The following is a 20,410-nucleotide window of genomic DNA, read 5'->3' on the forward strand; positions in this document are numbered from 1 at the left end:
GAGAGACAAAGAAGAGGTGACTCTGTTTTATAATTCTGTCATTGTTTTTTTTAGTTGGGTAGCGCGTTCCGGCAGATGACGCTGCGTGTAGCGTGAAACCATCGTTTCGCTTCGAACGGAAAACGAATAGATGTCGCTGACGGTGAGGAATGTACAGATATGCTGTGGAATGCGAGCGAGTACTTTCGAAAGGCCGGTTCGGCGAGCAACAGGCTGGTTGGCGCTAACGCACGAACGATGCGATGCGATTCGTCGTGGGCCGCTCCGCTGCTGCTGCTGCTGCTTCAGCTTCAGTAGTTGTATGAGTAGATAGAGGTAAGACGAGTCCGGCGAGCAGCGCGCACACACACTTACTCACACATACCAAGAGCCCAGAATAGCTGAGCAGTGCGAGAGGAGGAGATCTTGCTTGTCTGTGCGTGTGTCTGGTGTTGTACATCTCTTTACAAATTCAACATCTACGTGTCTCTTAAGACTACATACAAATATATGTAATAGTTGCAGCAGCAGTAGCAGTGAAAGTGCTGGTGAGAGAAGCAGAAGAAGAGTTGTTGCGAAGGAGGAGGAGGAGGAGGAGGAGAAGAGACGCAAATTAGAGCTGTTTACACATGATCAGTGATAAGAGCGCCGCTCTGGAGGATACACCTAGCAGCAGCAGCAACGTCTTCAGAGCGAATGATTGTTTTGCGATTGGTGGTGCGGAAGAAGGTAAAGGGCCGCAGGAGGAAAAGTGAAAACGACCAACGCACCACGTAGAAAGTGCGCTTCGAGTGATCCATCCATCCGCTCTTACTTAATTTGCGCTCAAGTCGTCGAAGGTGCTTTTGCATACTATACATACTATATAGTATATAGAGTGTGGACGATAGTAGGAGAAGGAGGTAGTTGAGGAGAGTGTGTGAGAGAGAGAGAGCGAGTCGGTCGGTCGGATAGGAGCCAGTGAGCATTTAGGGGGAGGAGTGAGTGAGTGCGAGTGAGCAAGACGAAAACTTTCCGATTGGTTCTGAGGCGTGTTTTGTTATCTACTATCCCCGACGTACAAATAAGTGTTAAAAATAGATTCAGCATACGCGACATTTATTGTTTCTTTTCCTTCCTTTCCAGAGAGGAGGACCTCTCCTATCCTCTCCTTAAACGGTGGTAATACACACACACACTACACACTAATAATCATCATCATCATCATCGTAATAATAATACAACAACAACACGATCATCATCTTCATCATCGTAGTAGTCGTCGTCACGTGATGTTCGTGGATGTGCGCGGATAGTGAAACTGTTTTTCGAGAAGCAGCGGAATCTTTGCGCGAGTTCTCTCCTCTTACTACTGTTGTTTCGTGCTCCGTTTCTTCTTCTTCATACTTTGATCCGGATAAATCGTGATAAAGCAATCAGCATCAGCAGAGGATTCCTTAGATCCAGAGGTGCTGCGAGGATAGGCGACGCCGCAGACGTCGTGTTCGTTTCCAAACACATGGTGGTAAGTCGACGATGACAAAACTTGACGTAGTGCGCGAGCGAGCGAGTATGTAGATAGATATGTAATATATGTATACACTAGTTACTTAAGTCAGTTGGTTGCTTCGTTAGTTGGTTAGTTGTTAGTGTGTATGTGTGTGTGTAGTTTATTTTCGTCCTCAAGGTCAACCACAAGTGAGGTGTTCCCCTCCACCAACCTCTTCCTCCTTCGTTGGTCACCGTCGCCTCTTATCTCCGACGTCCATCTCTCTCCACTTCTCGTTCTCTAATTGTTGTTTGGGCATTTCTCTCGACCCGTACGTACGTACTCTTGCATTTATGATCAAGATGGTAATAATGATGACCCCACCACCACCATCACCTCCAAATTACGAATCACATCATTTACTGCTACTGCTGCTGCTACTATTACTACTAGTCTTCCTCATCCATCAACAACAATCCCACGCACTATGCACTAAATAAAAGGGGGCACGTGCAGTAACGACTTTCTTCTTCTTATTATTATTATCAGTATTACGTCCAATACCACAATCGAAACTCTCAAAGTCCCTGCATCGACAAATCAAATCTTTTGTTTCTTTCCATTTCTTGAAATTGAATGAAATATGCAATGATTCCAAATAGGAGCATTAGATCATATACAAAAAAAAACAGAAGTAGTGGTGAAACGCTCCAAGGTTTCATCGCATTTCACTGAGTCAACTCTTCAATCTAATTTAAACACCAAAACCAAATATGACATAAGAAAATGACTAAAATCCAGTTGAAAAGTAACAAATTAATTGTGATTTAATTTTTGAACAAATAGAAAGCAATATTTGCTTCATATTATTATGATGATGATGATGATGATGATATCGTTTAACGAGTCTTTAAGTGCAGATGTGCGAGAATTGTATAAACTATAACTAACAATTCAAATGCATTCACTCGCTCACTCACTCTCTCTCCATCGGTTCAATATAATTAATAGTTACACGAATACCAACTGCATTCTTATTTATTACACTCTGCACCTAATATATCCGGTCTGCATGCATAGAATCAGCTTCAATTACACATTCAATTGTTTACAAAACAAAACAACTTTTATATGTGTCATTTCCATTGGTAACCAATGACCTATTTAATTTATGTCGGATAAAAATGTTTAATGACATTCATCAACAATTTCCATGGCAACAATATCAACATTTTTTTGAAGAAATGTCAACCTACAAAATTGGTCAATTGGTTATTTATAAAGAAACGTAGATGAACGTCTCTGAACACTGAAAGAACGACGACGGATTAGATTCGTGTACAAAGCGCCGCACACATTTACGATCCTATACAACACCGAACATTGTGTTTGTATCAAACGTGCGTGGAATTAATGCACGTAATAATTAATATTAATCAACGAAAAACTACAAAGAATAATATCTGTACAAAAGAAAAGCGAAAGAAAAAAAAATTTTGTTTTTCTTTCAAATTGTTTTTCTCTCTCTTCCTTCAGCGCCTCCTAATTAACATTCGAGCGAACACACCAAATCGCAAACGCTCACATGAATTTTAATTTCGAACAACCAAAAAAAAAAAGAAAAACAAAAAACAAAGATTGTTTATATATTGTTTATGGGTTCGCATGTTTAATTAATTAACTGCTACCACATAATAAGAAGAAGAAGAATAAAAACAAAAGCAGGAACACAATCAATTTGTTCGTTGTTTGCAACCAAATTTGCATCTGATGAATTGTTCTTACGTAACTTTGCAAGCTCATTGGAAGAGAACGGTGACGTGAAGTGAAGCTGGTAGTGGGCTTATTGGAAAGGTCGCAGTTTTGTTTTTGTGATTTGCATCTTCGATGAGGTGACTGGCGTGCACGGTTATCGAGTAATTAGATGAAACGTGAATTAATAATAATTGAGAGATATGGATTGTGTAGGTTGTCGTGATTTGGCTTGAAGCAGATAAAATGGTCCAAGCTAAAGCGTAATAACAATATAAAAGGAACTGAGAACGAGTTTTCATACAATGTAAGCGCGCATTGGATTGAGAAGAAACCCGATACATTATTATATTAAGCGATAGTTGTTGTTGTGGTGGTGTTATACAACGCAACAAGCAGCAACAGCAGCCTCCTTTTCATCTCATTCGAGAGGTGCCTTTACGTCTCTCGTATCTTTAATGGTGATGATAGGGAAAGAACCAAACGTAATTCCTCCTACAAATCAATAAAGTTTTTTGCAATTAAAACTCGCAACTTGCAGCAGCAGCAAGAATGTATATATAGCTGGAGTTCTCTTGAGGAGGAGGAGAAGCACGGTTTTCCTTTCTAATCCGATAGAAACGCACGCAAACAACACAACACAACACTACAAGTCCGGTTTATTTTCGTACCGCATTTTCGCAATCCGAATTCCACTACAATTATGTAGTTGCTATGGTTATTATTATTATTATTAATAATAATAATTTTGTGTCTTCAAAGTTGGCTCTGCGCGATTCGGATTCAAATCGATTTTTAATTGTTTCTCGCGCCCCCCAACAAAAAAAATCAACAAACAAACAAACGAAGAAAGAAACAAAAAAAAAAGGCGGCTACGTAACGTAATTGCAAACGCGAGGTCAGAAAACCAAAACCCGTACACGTAACACACGACGTCCGTCCGTTCGTTTGTTTGAGAAAGAGACTTTCTCCAAAAAAATCCGCGCCCGTAAACTTTCCAAGAACGACGATGATTATCATGATTACGTAGAAAAGTAGCAATAGGGAAAAAAATATTGGATGCTGCAATTAAATAGCAATTATCGAAAAACAAACGAATATCGACTGGATTTCCCCCCCAAAAAAAAAAACTTGAAACCATTTGTTTTCGAACTGTTTCGTATCCGGTTTGTTACCGCACTCATTTTGACAGTTCTATCTTTAATTTGCTTCTACAACCCATCCAGACACCAATTTTCCAACTAAACAGTGTATATTATTAGAATGATCATAACTTTATCTTTAATTTGCATCTACAATCATGTGATGAGCATGGACACGGATATGGACGTAATCAAATTAGTATTGTATTAGTATTGTTGTCAATATTGTTTTTTTATTTTGTCTCCATGGTTACATTAAGTAAATTGCAATACCAACAGCAAAAAACGAAAGCAATTTGCGTGACATCTCATCATTAGCAACTAAAAAAAACAAAAAAGTTTATCGAATTCGTTTGTTTCGTCTTTTCGTCTGTTTCGATGCGTGCATGATTAAACGAATTTGATTAATTAAAACGAATAATATGAAAATTATTAATTTAATTAATTAATTATATATTTTTTTTATTTGCAACGTAAACGAATTCCTTTGCCTCGTTTCACATTAAATCCGGAACGGCCAATTAAAACTGCGTAATTATATGTATAAAATTTCCAAAACTAATGCGATTGACATTTCGCAATTGCAATTGTAATTATAATAAAGTTAATGTTAATCAAACAATATAAATTGTAAATTATTATCAAAATTCGAATCATTATAATGGAAAATTTCTCGCACACAAAAGTATTCCAGCAATGTTGCTAACTAACTACACTACACTACTACACGTTCGTTTCGGTTTATTATGTTTAGTCATCGCATTCACAAATGCATTGTCACTTTGCACACACACACACACACGATTTTCACACGTTCTGTAATTATCCGTGATTTCCAACTGCTTCCGCACTCTAAATCAATCGAACCGCTTCAAATTGACAACTAAATTGTCATATTACGTAACTATGGTTTCATTGTTTCTATTTCGACGATGCCACTATTTCACGTAACTATGGTAATGAGCGGAAACTGGATTGGACGAAAAAAATAAATTTTCTTTGTTATCATCTAAGAAATGTAACAAGAAGGAGAAGAAGAAAATAATCAAGAAAGAAATGTAATTGTGGACATCTCGATTCGAACATCATCATCATCCTAGTTTCGTAATCTCGATGACTGGTGGCATCGGGGTCACGGGTCATCGAACATGTAGCGCCCCCTCACGTCACGCACATATATTTTATTTACACTGTTTAAAACAAAACAAACAAACAAACAAGACAACATTGTTTCGAAAAATCCAAGTTTTCCTTTGTTTGTTGTTAATGTTTCCGTTGCTGTGGATTATTCTGTTGTTTTAATTAGTGGCCCACTCGAAAAGTCGTTTCGCGCTGTTTGTATATATATATATTTTGTGTTGTTGTTATAACACTCGCACACTCGAAAAGATTAGATATTTTTCAAATTATCAAACACAAGCACACTCACTACTCACTCACTCACTGGCTCGCTCGTAATCTCTCCCACTTGATTGATTAATTAATATCATTTCGCTGCGTTTTCAACTGTTTCGCATATAATCGTTTCTCTGGATGCTTTTGTCTCGTAACGCGTTTGTTTCAAATTCTCTAATTGTCAAATTACGAAATTGTCATTTGTTAAAACAAAAGCAAAAAAAACGTAAAGTTTAAAGTGGATGACAAAAGCGAAGCGATTTTCATTGATTAAAAACAAATGAATGGAAACAGCGAGTGCAATAAAATAATTAAATATATATATGTATTTTATCGAAATCCTAAACTAATCCCGTTGTTAGCATTATCTCATTCAATTGAACGTAATTAAAGTATTAAATGGGATCAAATGATAAACTTAATGAATTTTATAAACGAATGTGTGTGTGTGTGTGTGTTTCTGACAACAACAAGAGAAAAAAAGACTAAAGGATTAATTGAATTAATTTCTATTGTTTTTTTTTTTGAAAATTTTTCCAACCCTGTTCGTGATTGGCTGTGGAAACGAATGTTGATTGGTTTGCTGCAACCAAATTAGCGTTTCTGCAACTGACCCGTGCATAATGTTTAAATAAAAATGCATTGCGTTTTGTGGAATATGTAATATGCGTGCACTTGACAAATTCCTTCAATTATATATTTATATACGGTAACCAACGCAACGAGATCTCCTCTCTCTCTCTCTCTGTCTGTCTCAAAGTAAAGCATCAGCGGCGACAGCTGCCAATGACAACCAATCATCCTAGTTACCAAGACGATAATAAATGAACGCACGTAGTTAGTTTGAAATGCGAAACAATGGCGATCTGTGTGTGCGCGGAGAATTATTTGCATTTCCCATAATTCCAATTTCTCTCTCTTTCTCTCTGTGTCTTGTCTTCGATTATTTGCGCAAACGGTTTGCACAATTTCCGAATGCAAATATAAATAAATGAAGACGCGCAGAGAGAGAAAAGAAAAACAACACATTTTGCACGAAAACGTTAAAATGTTTCGATTTAATTGTGTAACGGCGTGTCGTAATGAAATTCGCAAATAAAACACAGAAATAAAGAGAAAAAAAAAACGTATATTAAAAAGCGAGGCGTGTTGCGAATACAAAAGAGCGAAAGAATTGAACAAAAAAAAAAATCGGAATTATGCAACTGCCTATACTCGTATTGGAAAATTCACGCATGCTGCATTTTTTTTCATTCGCTTCAATCTGTTACATTATTATTTCGGTTGGTATTTACATTCGGTGATAACATCAGTGACATTTAGTTATTAATTAACTGGCGGTTGGCATTACGTCACATTAATTGTATGTAACTATAATGATACCAACTGCTGTAATAAATTTAAAAGTATTAAAAGTAATTTTCAACTCGCAAAGAATCTCCTGTTACAAATAATAATAATATTCATAATAATTACGTAATTATCGTGCACTGGAAAACTTTACTTTGCAAACTTTTCCGAGCGCATTATTGCAATTTTCCTCTATTCACATTTCGCAAACGCCGGAAGTTCGATTAGATCCGGAACTCGATTCTTTTTCCTTTCTTGCTACTGAACAAACTTCCCTACGTCGCACATGAAAATTACTTTGAATTTAACGTCTCTAATATTTGCATATGCAATTCGATTATCATCGATGCATCGCATCGAAACGCACGTCTCAGTTTTGGAGTTCCACGTGGTTCCGAACTTGGTCCCCTCATTTTGAAATTGCGTTCGATTCATGCATGAAAATTGACGGTTTATTTTGTTGGCAGACGCGAGAGATAAATTTTGTTGGCAATTCAATAATATTAGGACGACTTGATTTCCGTCAATATTTGGTTATGAGAAGAGAATGTGTCAACATTGTGTTATATTACAGTCTCTCGCGTATTACAGACGTTCGCCTGAGAAAATATTTGATGGAAAAACAGAGTATCTCTCTGCACGCGCGTTTTTAAAGAGACTTTTTGGACTTTGGCCACGCGCTAATAAAAATAAAACGGTATTCGACCGGTGCCAGCGGCGAATATTTCGTCCGTCTGGTCTGGCGGACTCCTCTTGTCCGCTAATTCTCCACTCCTACCAACATCAGCTCTTCTGTTTTCAAATACCAACGGATAAACAACGAACATACATAATACAATTGTAGTAGTAATAATAATAGTTCAAGTTGGTAGGAATGTTTGGAAAGAAAATTGAAACTATGTTTTTTTTGTTTTGTTTGATTTGGATTGGATTTATGGAGTATCGTAAAGAACACCTGCGTATATGTTATGCATATACAAATCCACCTGTGTTCGTGCCTCTCTATCGGTTTTCTCTCGACGAGAAATCGATACACACACACACTCACACACACACACAAGACGACAAGCTACAAGAAACAAGCGTCGCATAGCAATAGAGGAAACCGAAAACAATCTCACTTTTTAATCCGGTTGCTAAGCGATTCAAACAAATATTTGCCATAGCCATAGTTACGTAACTACGCATATCGCGATTATGCAACCGTTTCCGTTATATAACGACAAATGACTTTCGACAGTTGGGTGAATTATTAAAAGTTTGCAACACAACGAGCATGCGTCAATATCAACAAATTGTCAATAGAAACAAATGAGTTGGGAGTAAAAGAAATAAAAATAAGAAGAAGCAGTTAGTTAACTGACGGATGTATCGAATGATCGCAATATCCGGTGCAGGAAGGCGTTGCGCCACGCACTCTGCGATCGGAAAAGTATCAATTGCATCCGTTTGAAGCGAGACGAACTTTTCAACCCATCCCCCTGCAACCAGAAACTCAATTAAAACCGAACAAATCAAAAAGCACTAAACAACAATTATTAATTAATTGTTTCAATTATAAACGAAATTGAAAAATCAAACGTATTTACATTACAATTTCATTTCCAATCTCAAATCTCGTTTGCATATTATTATTATTATTAATAATAATGATACAAAGTATTGAGATAATTTGCATATACACGATGAACTGGAAATACGTGCTCTCCTTGCAATTCATTCGTTCGCAAAACTTAGAACTGTTCGTGATTCGTGTTTGCATTGAAGAAGTTTGATTTGGAAACTCGTAACATCGATTGAAACAGATGGCGCTTCCGATGGTGCAGCAAATATGCATTATGCAACATTAATAACATGCAAATTGATTTGACGTTTAAAATTGATTTGCTATTATGACTAATTCTATATATTTCATTGTATTGAAACTTGACTAAACACGTTCGATTGATGGAAAACGAGGAGGACAATAATGTTTAGTTAAACTATATAAGCGCTTATATGATTGAATGTGTATATGAGTAAATACGGTGTGTGATGTTGAGAAGATGAGATGAGGTGGCTGTGACTTGTGAGAGGGATGGAGGAGGAGGAGGAAGACGGGATGGAATGCGGCGATAAACTGGAGTTAATTATAGAACGGTCTGATAACTGGCCATCTTAACTTAAGTGACCGATTCTGAAACACACACGCTCACATAATGGAATTGCTGTTATGGTCTAACTACTAACTATACCTCGTTCACTCGCTGTATACATTTTGCTCATTACCGTATGCAAAATCGCGGCGAAATCAAAAGGGCCCAGAGAACGCTTCCTACTCGATCTTGCTTGCTTACATTTACATTTTCAATTATCGGCAGCGGATTCGAACGAATCTTTTGTTGTCCTCTTCAAATTCACCATTTAATAACGAACTACGGGAATTATTCGTACGTGTTACCGCTCCTTTCTATTTCAATTTCTTGCCCGACGCAGCAGACACTAAACTACAAACGAAAGCACTTCAATTCCCAACTTTAAGTTACGAAGAAATAGCATTGAGACGATGACGTATAGACAACCAATTTCACCCCATATGTCATTCATTCCATATGTCAACTAATATGTCACTTTGACAACTAAATTTATGACAGTAGTTACAGATGACAGACGTGGAAATGTTTGACGTTTGAAATTATATAAGATTACGCATCTTACAAGCGAGAGCATTGATGAAAGAGCATCAAATACCTTTAATTAAGTAAATCTTTTTTTCTCTCTTCATCTTCGTCCCGAATTTCTTTGAATCGAAGAAACTCGTCGCGCGGCCACTTATCTTATCTGAGGATTCGGGTTCTATTTATAGAGTGGAAACACAGTGCAAACATTCTTTATTTGCTTTACGCACACGCACCGAACGACCGTTTCGCCGAAAATAACGTTAATTACGATTACCTAACCTTCAAATTTACCTACGATTACCTAACCTCTTGCACACACTTGCAAAATTGCCTCTACAATCATCACAGAGATGTTTCTTTGGACACCTACAATTTTTTTTTTGCAATTACGCAACGGAACGTGTCGTAAGAAGGCATCAAACCGAAAACGGTTCTCCTCTCCGCACGAATAAAATCCATCTCGACGGAACGTCATTTGCACACAATGCATGCATGCAACGGGATTCTCTTCTTTCCCTCGCGCGCACTTCACGATTTATGCGCGATTACGAAACAAAAGAGCGCAAGAAAATTGTTCGACGTTGCATCGGAAACGTATTTGTTTTTGCATTTTCTTTCTATATTTAGAACCCGTTTCTGCTTAATTGTCACATAATTGAACGTATTTTTAGTTCGTGACAGTTCATTTCATACGTCATTACGTCAAAATTTGAAGTCTGTCAAATTGCGATTTGACATATGTCATTGATGTCAATTGACTGGGTTGGACCTTTCGAATTGAATGGAATCAATTATTGCGGACAGATAATATGCGACGGAAGAGGCGGCGAAACCCAGTTTTCTATATTTACACTTTAAGAGAGAGAGAGAGACACCGATGATCGGAATTTATCTGCCGAAACGGCCGATAACTCCGCTCCGATGAACTCATCGAAATCTATGCGCAAAACGAACTGAACTGTGCTTTCTTCTATTCATCTCATTTGATTTATTGTATTCGTATTGGCGCCAACCGCGCTCACACCAATCTCGTAACCTCAATTCGTGACGTGACCAGGAGCAGCACAAATCCGATTAGCCTTGATATCCCTAAATTCAATTTACATTTCGCAATACAACCAACTCAAATTAATTGGTATTATGCAACTGCGAGCGCGTATAATATCGCTCTCATTAATACCAACTCAAATTAATCGATATTATGCAACTACGAACGCACCTAACATCGAGATTAGGCAACAGCAATAACGTCGAATTGCAAATTCCTCTCAATTACGGGCGGTGATTATCACGTAATAAATTAGTTATTCGAAGAATCCGACGCGAGGATCCTCGGAATCGACGAAGTGCGCACATAGCAGCCTAACAGTCTAAAAATAGCAAAACGGCCTCTCGATTTACGTGAAAATCGAGAAAACGAGAGCGCGCGATTATTTCCTAAATGATCCTTTAAAGAAAGAGGATTTCAGTGATTGTTTCAAATCCATTCGATGAGCAGCGACATCTAAAGATTAAACGAGAAAACTAATTTGACAATTATTGTTGTGTCAACGTCAAATTTAATTTTAATTAATATTAATATGGATTGAATACATCAGTCGACATAGACCTAAATAAAGTTATTGTTCGTGTCCCATATTTATCGTGGTCGTCGTCGTCGTAAGTGCGGTTGCGGCAAAGTCCACTTCCGTTTCCTGTTCCTCCTCGCATCGTGAGTAAAACGCGATTTCGCAAGCACCACGATTCGTTATTTCCATCAAGAAAACAAATGCAAAACAAAAAACAAAACAAATAAACAGGATGGCAACAACATTAAATTTAAAAAAAAAACAAATTCGCAATCATCATCATAGGTATGCAACCAATCATTTATTGGTTCAATTGATACGATGAGAACGGAAGTAATTGGTCATCTGCAACCAGACGTTCACGGTAATTACGACGATTTCCGTCGCCGGATATTAAAGACGCAACTGGTTTGTCATTTGCGAAGCGCACTAATTAATCGGTGGTGGGTGTTTGAGTGCATCCCTATAATAACATTTCGGAACAGAACGGTTACCATGCCGACAGCTACTCGAAGTTTGCAATTAAACAGATGACTCTCTCGAACAAATGAGTTTCACTTAGTTACTAAATTAGTTAGTTATTAGAATCTATGAAAAACGCAGTTGTTGTTGTTGTGTTGCGCGAATGTAAAGTAAAGTTTGCGGAATATCTTATCTGGGTGGAGATTGTATGCGCTCGATTCGTTGTAGGCTGCGATTCTTCAATTTATAAATATAAATTTGACGTTGTTTTGACATTGTGATATGTGACAAGTAGCACAAAATGGCCGAAGTGTCATATTTATTCGTATGTTATCGCATTACGTGAAAGTGCGTAAGGTTGCATAAAAACCTAATGATAGATTAATTAAAGGTTAGAAAGGTTAGTTAAATTTATATATAAGAAAACGTAAGAATCATAAGAAACGTCAAAATAAAAAAAAAACAAATGATGATAGCGATGAGCAAACTTGATTATTTCTTGATGTGTGTCTTCTTCGTGCGATGCGAATTTGTGTGTTCGCACAAATTCACTAATTCAAAGCATCGAGTGGTCTTTTAACAGCAGTACGCTAAACTGAAAAACTAAAAAATAGCGAAATACCGCACGAATTGGATGATATGTGGCGCTAGAGAAACGCCGAATCAAGTCCGAATAATTAGTATTTGTGTTAGGAAAGAGATTGTTGTTTGTTTGAAAAGCAAACGTATGTTTGCGATGCAGAAATTGTGGGATGAGAGATATGCGGCTGTTAATTGATGGGAATTAAGATGAAGGCACGCAAACTTATATATATATATGATTGTGTTGTTTGTTTGTTTGTTTGCTAACTGGGTTGTGTCCAAGTGTGCGTGTGCGTATGTATATTGTTCTTGTTGTTGATAGTGAGAGAAAGAGAGAGAGAGAAACTAGTCGACAATTTTAAACGATCCGCATCGGTTTTAATTAACTAATTGGCTTGAATTCTGTACAAATACACACACACACACTCGCATCATATGTGCATGCATCGGATGGAAGGAAACGAGTTTCGTCGACGATTCAATTCAGCAAAGTTTAAATTGGAAATATGATTATATTGTTTATTGAAACGCACGCACACACACACATAGCACAGTGTGGGAAAACTATTTATAAACTTTATAAACGACGCAAACAGCGAACAATCCTCCTTTTCCACTCCCCCGCTCCCCGCTCCCCTCTAGTCACTCAACTCACTTTCTTCGCAATTCGCTTCTATTTTTACGTTACGTTACTGAATTAACCGAACGTTTTATTGTTGCTAACAGCAACAACAACAATATTAACTATTGCGATTGTTTCAAGATGGCGCTCTCCATACTTTCTTTTTCTTCTTTCCTTACAAAAACGTCATCCCCTCGGACGTAGGCAACTGCATCAACAACCCCCCATATCTATGCTTACGTAAAATGTACGCGCGGTTGCGTTCCGGAAGCGAAATTACGAACAATCGCATTTTGATTAGAAGGAAACAAAACATGAACTGTTGTTAAAACCGTAATTTGTCTCTCATCGAAACACGTGCTTCCTTCTATCATTATCATCATCATTATAATTTCGCATTAGTGAATACCGTTGTTTCTTCCTCTCTACAATGAACGTGCAACAATGTTGCAAACAATCGAAGCAGCAGCGAACGCCATCTCTCTGTTCGTTAATTAGCGACATTTATAAGGAAACGAAACAAAAGGCGATCGAAACAAAGAGATAACATATGACATCAACGTCAGAATTTGGTTACGGCGAGAATCTAGAGAGATCTGAAAGGAAAAAAAAAACAATGTAACGAATCAACAAAAGAAAACAACGGAAAAGAGAAAAATTGAAACTCGAAGAATTTCGTTGTATAACAAGAGCGAAGGACGATATTTTTAGATTTTGCAGTCCTTCAACGTTTCTCTCTCTTTTTCTCTCTCACACATACAAACTCATAAACATACTCTAAGCGTTTTGTTTTTCAACTGTTTTGTTTATTTCTTTCCTTTTTTTTTTGCTCTCCTCATTAAAATCCGTTCGCGAATCAATCAACGTTTCAAGTTCTTTTTGACATTGGATTTTAGAAAATGTAGCAATTTTCATAAATTATCTTAAATTGTCGAACGATGAAAATGGCTTAATCGATGCTGGTCTTAAGTAAGGATGTTTCACATCTTGTTTTTTTGTTTGTTTTGTTTTCTTTCGTTGTTATGTGTCGGTTGGCCATGCCTTTTCCTCGATGCTGCTGCTCGCTCCATCTGTTCTCGTCTCGTTCTCTCTCTCTCTCGTGCACCAACGATGCCGGTATTCTCTCTCTTTCTCTCTCTCTCTCTTGATCAGTCTCAGTGAAGTGGTGGCTTGTTGCTTCAAAGTAGTTACATCATGTTTACTTGTGTGAAATACGATTTTCACGTTCTATTTTTAGAAGCACTCTCGCAAAGACGGAGAGAAAAAGAGAGACAGAGAGAAGCAGCAACAGGATTACACACACATACACACATACTCGACGCACTACAAACAGTTGCTCTGCAAATAAAACCATGGAGTTTTGAAACAAAAGCGAAGAGCGTATTTCCATGTTCCCGTTAGTTGCTTTTCTTTGACATTGGAAACGTCACTGTCAATGTCAGTTTTCGTTGTTATCATCATCATTGGTTGATTGGAGAGAGTTGAAGATGTTGGTTGGTTGGATGGATGCAGGTGATGTTATTCAAAATATATTCAAATTGGCCTGTCCGGCCCTGAGATCATCTCTCGAGTGAAATAGCTGCGAATGGGCTATTTTTAGATATCCCTGACCCTGACTACGTGCGTCTCTTGTTCTACACACACACACACACACACACATGCAAGAACAACAAATCAACAACAACAAAAGAGATTCTGCTACCTAAGAAGATAAAATAATCAAACATTGAAATTTCGGTAATTTGAAAGAAGAAAAAATGTAATTATGATGATGATGAGTGCGTGTTGCGTCAATGGGTTTTGGCTTTTGTTTGCTCGGCAGAAACAAATTAAACGCGTTTAACAATTATCTTATCTGATGAATGTACATACACACACATACATATATATTTGTAACCCATAACAACCAGAATGATGAAAGCAGAAAAAAAAAATGAGTGCGTGTTTGAGTATAATTCGGGATTACATCAAATGTACCTAATAATAATAATAATCGTATCATCTCTGTCTCTCTCCTATTTTGTCTGTTCACTTGTTGCCCAGCACTCTTTGTATCGCCGCAACAATAAACAACAATTGCCGCTCGATTACGATAGCAACCGACGTGTAATCTTGTTGCGGATCAAAGGCATCTGTCACGCATCTGACGGGCAACGTTGTTTTGTTTGCATTTTTCCTCCCATCATCATCATCATCATCATCCAAGTTGGCACTCGAACAATCGTAACTGCGACAGCAAACAAACAACAAACAAATGTTTAGTAACAAATCTATAAATACGATTGAGGGCTATACATGTAATATGCTATGTTGCTAGGGACGCAGTTTTCGTTGCTAAGAACACATATTTCGTTGCTAGAGAGCAGATTTGTTTTCGTTTCTTGGTAAAAGAGAGAAACAAAAGTCAGTTCTTGTTGCGCGGCGTGCTGGATTTATCGTTAATCGTATGCGTATGTACATCGGTTTCGGTGGATTATTTGCGTTGGCCGATCTCCAATTTGGCCGATCCGAAGGCGCCACACCACCAATACTAATAATCATAATAATAGACGCATAAATCGAGGAAAGTCTCGGTGAAGATTGTTTTCTCACCTGCCGATTGATGAGAAGCAGAGGAGAGAAGCAGAAAAAAAGCAAACGAAAACATTGAGGTGAACCAATTAATTTACATTTGTTAGTACATAGATTTAGGGTGTGAGTAGAATGAATCGATGTGTTTTCTTTTTGTTTTTTCATCATTTTTGCATTAGATCCTTGTGGGCTTTGACACACGGCAATTGTTCAATGTAACCCCGATTAGTATGCACGCACACGCAAATATACATGTACGCACTCGGTTGCCAGGGGCGACGAACTTGGCAACGGCAGGTAAACAATAGATGCATCTTTCTAAATTCCATTTGTTTCCTCTTATCCGTGGCAACCAAAAACATTACATCTCCATTTTGTTTATTTTATCGGATCGCATTTCTATGATCTAAAAAAAAAAAATCGACCAATAAACATCCGTAAATCGTCGTTGTAAGGCGTTGCTCTTTTTTTTTTATTAAAACACGCATTCAGCACAAAAAAAAAACAATAGAGAGAGCGAGAGTCGCCTTCAAGTGGTTCTCCGATTCGATCCAAGATAGTGTCGTTTTTGTTTTGTTTTCCTTTTCGTGCGTTCTGATTTGTCGATTTTTTTTTTTTTTGGCTGACATCTCCGCATTGGTCCACATCATTCAATTGTCAAATAGCAAATCGTATTTGCGTATGGCCGACCAATAGATTTTTTCGTTTTTTTATGAACAATGAACGAACGAACGCACACCAAAAAAAAACAATCTTGTTTCTTGAGTTTTTATTGGTTACTTGTCGAAATCTCCATTTTGTTTTTCTCTCTCTATGGCAACGTGCGAATAACAACCAATAGATTTATTTCTATAAAAACGCCATTTCTTTTATTATCTATTGTTTCATTGGTGCAAACCTAAAACTACAATAAAAAAAAAATAAACTAACAACTTATTGTTTGTTTTTTTTTTTGGAAATCTCCATATTGCGTTTCTATGGTGCAAATAACAAACCAATATATTTTGAATGAGTAACCAATCACGATGCTTATTTTCTGTTGTTTTACATTGGTGCAAACCCAAGAGTATTGAAGAAGAAAAAAACTAAAAAAAAAGTGGAGATGATTCTTTCGAATTGAATCTTATTATTTCGCACAGTTCAGTTTGTGGAATGAAAACGGGCGTACGAGAGTACTTTAGTAGTTTAAACATCTACGTGCGTGCGTACGTACGTACTTAAATGCAAGCAGGTTGGCTTCTATATTTAGAAACATCTATCTCTGTTGCACTCGTAGCAACACCCTCTCTCATATCTCGGCCTTCTTCGATGCTTTCGCAGCCCTCTAACCTCTTCGTCTTTTGCACGTCGCACGTCCATCATCGTCGCATCGTCAACACCTCTTCTCTTCTTCGACTCTCCGGTCTTTCGTACCGGTTTTTCGCCTCGACTCACTAGTTTAAACCCATTTCTACCGTCTATTTATAGCCACCCCGGCCGACTGCGATTCTATTTTTAGACGGGCGCGCGCGATTCGTACGTGACAACTTGATTTTCCTCAATGAATTTGCTCTCTCTCACTTTCCAATATATATATTTTGTTTCTTAAAATTTGCATCCCTAATACCCAACGAAACATCCTTTGATCCTTTGTTTGTAAAAACAGTATCAAGGTGGCTCATTGTTAATTAGTAAAAAAAATTGAAGAGCAATTTCGCATTTCCTAAGTTGAGTAAATATGAAGAGGAAGGAAGGAAGGAAGGACAGAGCAATAACATCGAATAAGTTATTAGTACACATGTTTAAGCAAACAAATAAAGCGGAGTAAAAGTAAAAGGTTTCACGGGTGGATGGGTTTAATTCTTTCCTTCTTTCTTTCTTCCTGTTGCGGCAATTACGTCGTAAATTGTAGTCGCGTGTTTGCATCGTAGATGCCGCTCCTTTTCTCCGTTTGTTTATTGGTAAAACGAGGGCCGCCGTGTGTGCGCGCGTGCATGGATTATGCCTACGTCCACCATACCGGACACAATTTGCAGATATGTTTAAAGATGAAAAAAATGTTTTCGCAAAACGGAAGTCTTAATACGATTGGATTTGCGCGCAAACACGCACTTTCTTTCATATAAATTGTAAACACGCATCAATCTTTCCTCATTTCTTTGTTATTTGTATAGTATTCAATGTGTGTGTGTAGTGTAGTTTTCTTCGTTCTAATCAGACGGATCGAGTTGTAGGTGAAATCTGATCCGAATGTAAACAATTCGCGTAATCCGATCTTATTTTCCTCGGTATACAGAAGAACACGATGCGTGTGCGTGCGTGTGTACGCTGCTACACACATGTCTAAGTAATTGAATCGTATTGTAGAAGCCAACAAAGAAATTTGTATGAGGGAAATTTGGACATTTTCATATGTGATTGTGAAATGTGTTGCCTGTAATTTCCATATTAAAGGAAGATGCCATCTCGCGGTGATGAATGAATTTTGTAAATATTGTTGTGTTGCCTATAATGTCTATAATTAAGATAGATGCCATCTCGCGGTAATAAATGAAGAATTTAATAAATTGTTTTTGTTATAGGTGATCAAAGAAGGTTCGTAAGCGCGAGGGCCGGTCATGCGCCTCGGTCCGGCCCTTCTGGTCGCGCTGCTACCTCTCTTCACGTGGACCGCCGCCGTCGCCGCCGCCACCACTACCACCACCGCTGTCGTCTTCGATGATCTCTTCGGAGGTGGAGGATGGAGGAGCGTTGCCGGACGTCGCGACGTCGACGCCACTTACCATTCGTCGCCGATGGAAGAGCGCGAACTCCCGTCGGACGACCTGCGACTCGGCACCGTCGCCAACGAGAACAACGTTGAAGATGACGACGACGACGACGAGTGGAAGAGGAGAAGAACGAGAACGACGGCGGCGGTTGCGAAGAATAAGAAGAAGAGTCTCACCGTCGGTTACTTGACTGCGGTCAAGGGAGAACTCAAGGAGAGGCAGGGTCTCGCTGTCTCCGGCGCCATCACCATGGCCCTGGACGAGGTACGTTACCTAACAACCGTTGCTATCATCTATTACAAAAACAAACAATTTAAGATCAACAAGGACGAGTCGATGCTGCCGAACGTGACGCTGGTGCTCAGATGGAACGACACGCGAGGTGACACCGTCGTCGCGACGCGTGCCATGACCGACATGATCTGCGATGGCGTCGTCGCCTTCTTCGGACCGGAGGGTACTTGCCACGTCGAGGCGATCGTCGCTCAGGCTCGAAACATACCGATGATCAGCTACGTAAGCTTTCTTTTCTTTTTTTTGTTTGGCATCTGACAGATGTCATTTACTTTTGTTTTGACTTCCAGAAATGCTCCGATTACAAAGCCTCCGACGTGCCCACCTTCGCCAGGACCGAACCTCCGGACACCCAAGTAAGTCGTGACAAAAATAACGATTGTTTAAAGTAATAAACAAATGTTAGAGATCGAGCGTTCTAAAAATAGTGGTAAAGGTCAGCCAGATGTTGATAATTACTGTGTAATCTTTATGGCCGTTCTATATTTAGAGTGCGCGTCGTCGTCTATTTGTTGTTAGTTTGTCTTGTTGTTTGTTTGTTGATTGTTTTGCCTGTATAATACAGGTGACGAAATATGTGATATCGTTGATGAAGTACTACGATTGGAAAAAGTTCACGATCATCTACGAGGAGGCTTGGAAGACGGTGGCGCTCTCGTTGGTCGATCAGGCGAAATTGAGGAACATGACTATAAACGATTTCAAGAACGCCGAGGATCGTCACAAGTGCTGCGAGGAGACGTTGCCGTGTTGCCTATCCGGTTATTGGTATCAGTTCATACAGGAGACGAAGAATCGCACGAGAAGTGAGTGTCAAACAAAGGGGCGTCGGGCGCGCAAGTTCCGGCCGCTCCGCAAATTTCTTACCATTGTAAACAGTTTACGTTCGTTCGTTTCAGTTTACGTCTTCCTCGGCACTCCGATGTCCCTCATCGAACTCATGAACACGATGCAGACGGCTCAGCTCTTCGACAAGGGCGAGTACATGGTCATCTCCGTCGACGTGAACACGTACTCGGACAAAATGGCACACAAGTATCTCTGGAGTAAGAAGCACAACACAATACAAATCCAACAATCTCATTGTTTCGTTGTTCGTTTGTTTGCAGAACCGGAAGTCTTCGACAAGTTCAACACGTGCTTGGATCATCAGAAGGATTTCGAGAAACGCGGCAAATCCCTGTTCGTCATCGTCCCGACTGCGCCCACAGAGAACTACGAGAATTTCACGGCGAGCGTTCGACACTACAACGAGCTGGAACCGTTCAACTTTACCAAACCCGACATCTTCCTCAACTATCAAAAGGTGGGTAACCCCTCCTCATAATAATGACATAACGCATAACTTTTGTTTTTTTTTTTGGGGGGGGGCCGGGCAGTTTGTGTCGATTTACGCGGCCTACCTGTACGATTCGGTGAAACTGTACGCGACCGCTCTGCACGCGCTCCTTCTCCGAGAACCTCACCTGACCGAAGAGATCATAGCGGAGATCGCCGGGAACGGCACGCGAATCGTCGAGACCATCATCAGCCTGGGCACTTACAAAAGTACGGATCTCGACAACTGTCAGTGTCAATGTCAATGTCAACGATGTCTTCTGCTTGTTCTTCAGGTATAACCGGGGCGACGATGCGCCTGGACAAGAACGGCGATTCCGAAGGTAACTTCTCGGTACTCGCCTTGACTCGTCACCCTAGCAACACCGTCATCAAGAACTTTACGTGCGCCTATCAGATGCGACCCGTCGGCCAATTCCAGCAAGGGGAGTTTCCAGTGAGTGAGTTTTTACACTTTTACTTTTTTTTTTTTTCTTT

At 39.1% G+C, this 20,410-nt stretch overlaps 1 protein-coding gene across 4 annotated transcripts in view; it reads left to right on the plus strand.

Moving 5' to 3' along the window:
* The first annotated feature begins 9 nt into the window (after positions 1-9).
* The window catches only part of LOC108559481 (receptor-type guanylate cyclase Gyc76C-like), a 25,131-nt gene continuing 4,730 nt past the window's right edge, over positions 10-20,410 (plus strand). For 3 of the 4 annotated variants that reach the window (XM_017916782.1, XM_017916783.1, XM_017916784.1), the window contains exons 1-9: positions 10-1,483; positions 18,113-18,565; positions 18,620-18,817; positions 18,886-18,951; positions 19,161-19,401; positions 19,495-19,641; positions 19,705-19,901; positions 19,975-20,143; positions 20,209-20,369. In XM_017916782.1, coding sequence (XP_017772271.1) covers positions 18,149-18,565; positions 18,620-18,817; positions 18,886-18,951; positions 19,161-19,401; positions 19,495-19,641; positions 19,705-19,901; positions 19,975-20,143; positions 20,209-20,369 — 1,596 coding nt within the window. In that variant the 5' untranslated portion in view covers positions 10-1,483; positions 18,113-18,148. Of the gene's footprint in view, positions 1,484-18,112; positions 18,566-18,619; positions 18,818-18,885; positions 18,952-19,160; positions 19,402-19,474; positions 19,642-19,704; positions 19,902-19,974; positions 20,144-20,208; positions 20,370-20,410 lie in introns of those variants that run through there. The other variant, XM_017916786.1, reaches the window with a different exon arrangement.

This window comes from Nicrophorus vespilloides, unplaced genomic scaffold, assembly GCF_001412225.1.
Source record: "Nicrophorus vespilloides isolate i.1.1-1 unplaced genomic scaffold, Nicve_v1.0, whole genome shotgun sequence".
Taxonomy (NCBI): Eukaryota; Metazoa; Arthropoda; class Insecta; order Coleoptera; family Silphidae; genus Nicrophorus; species Nicrophorus vespilloides.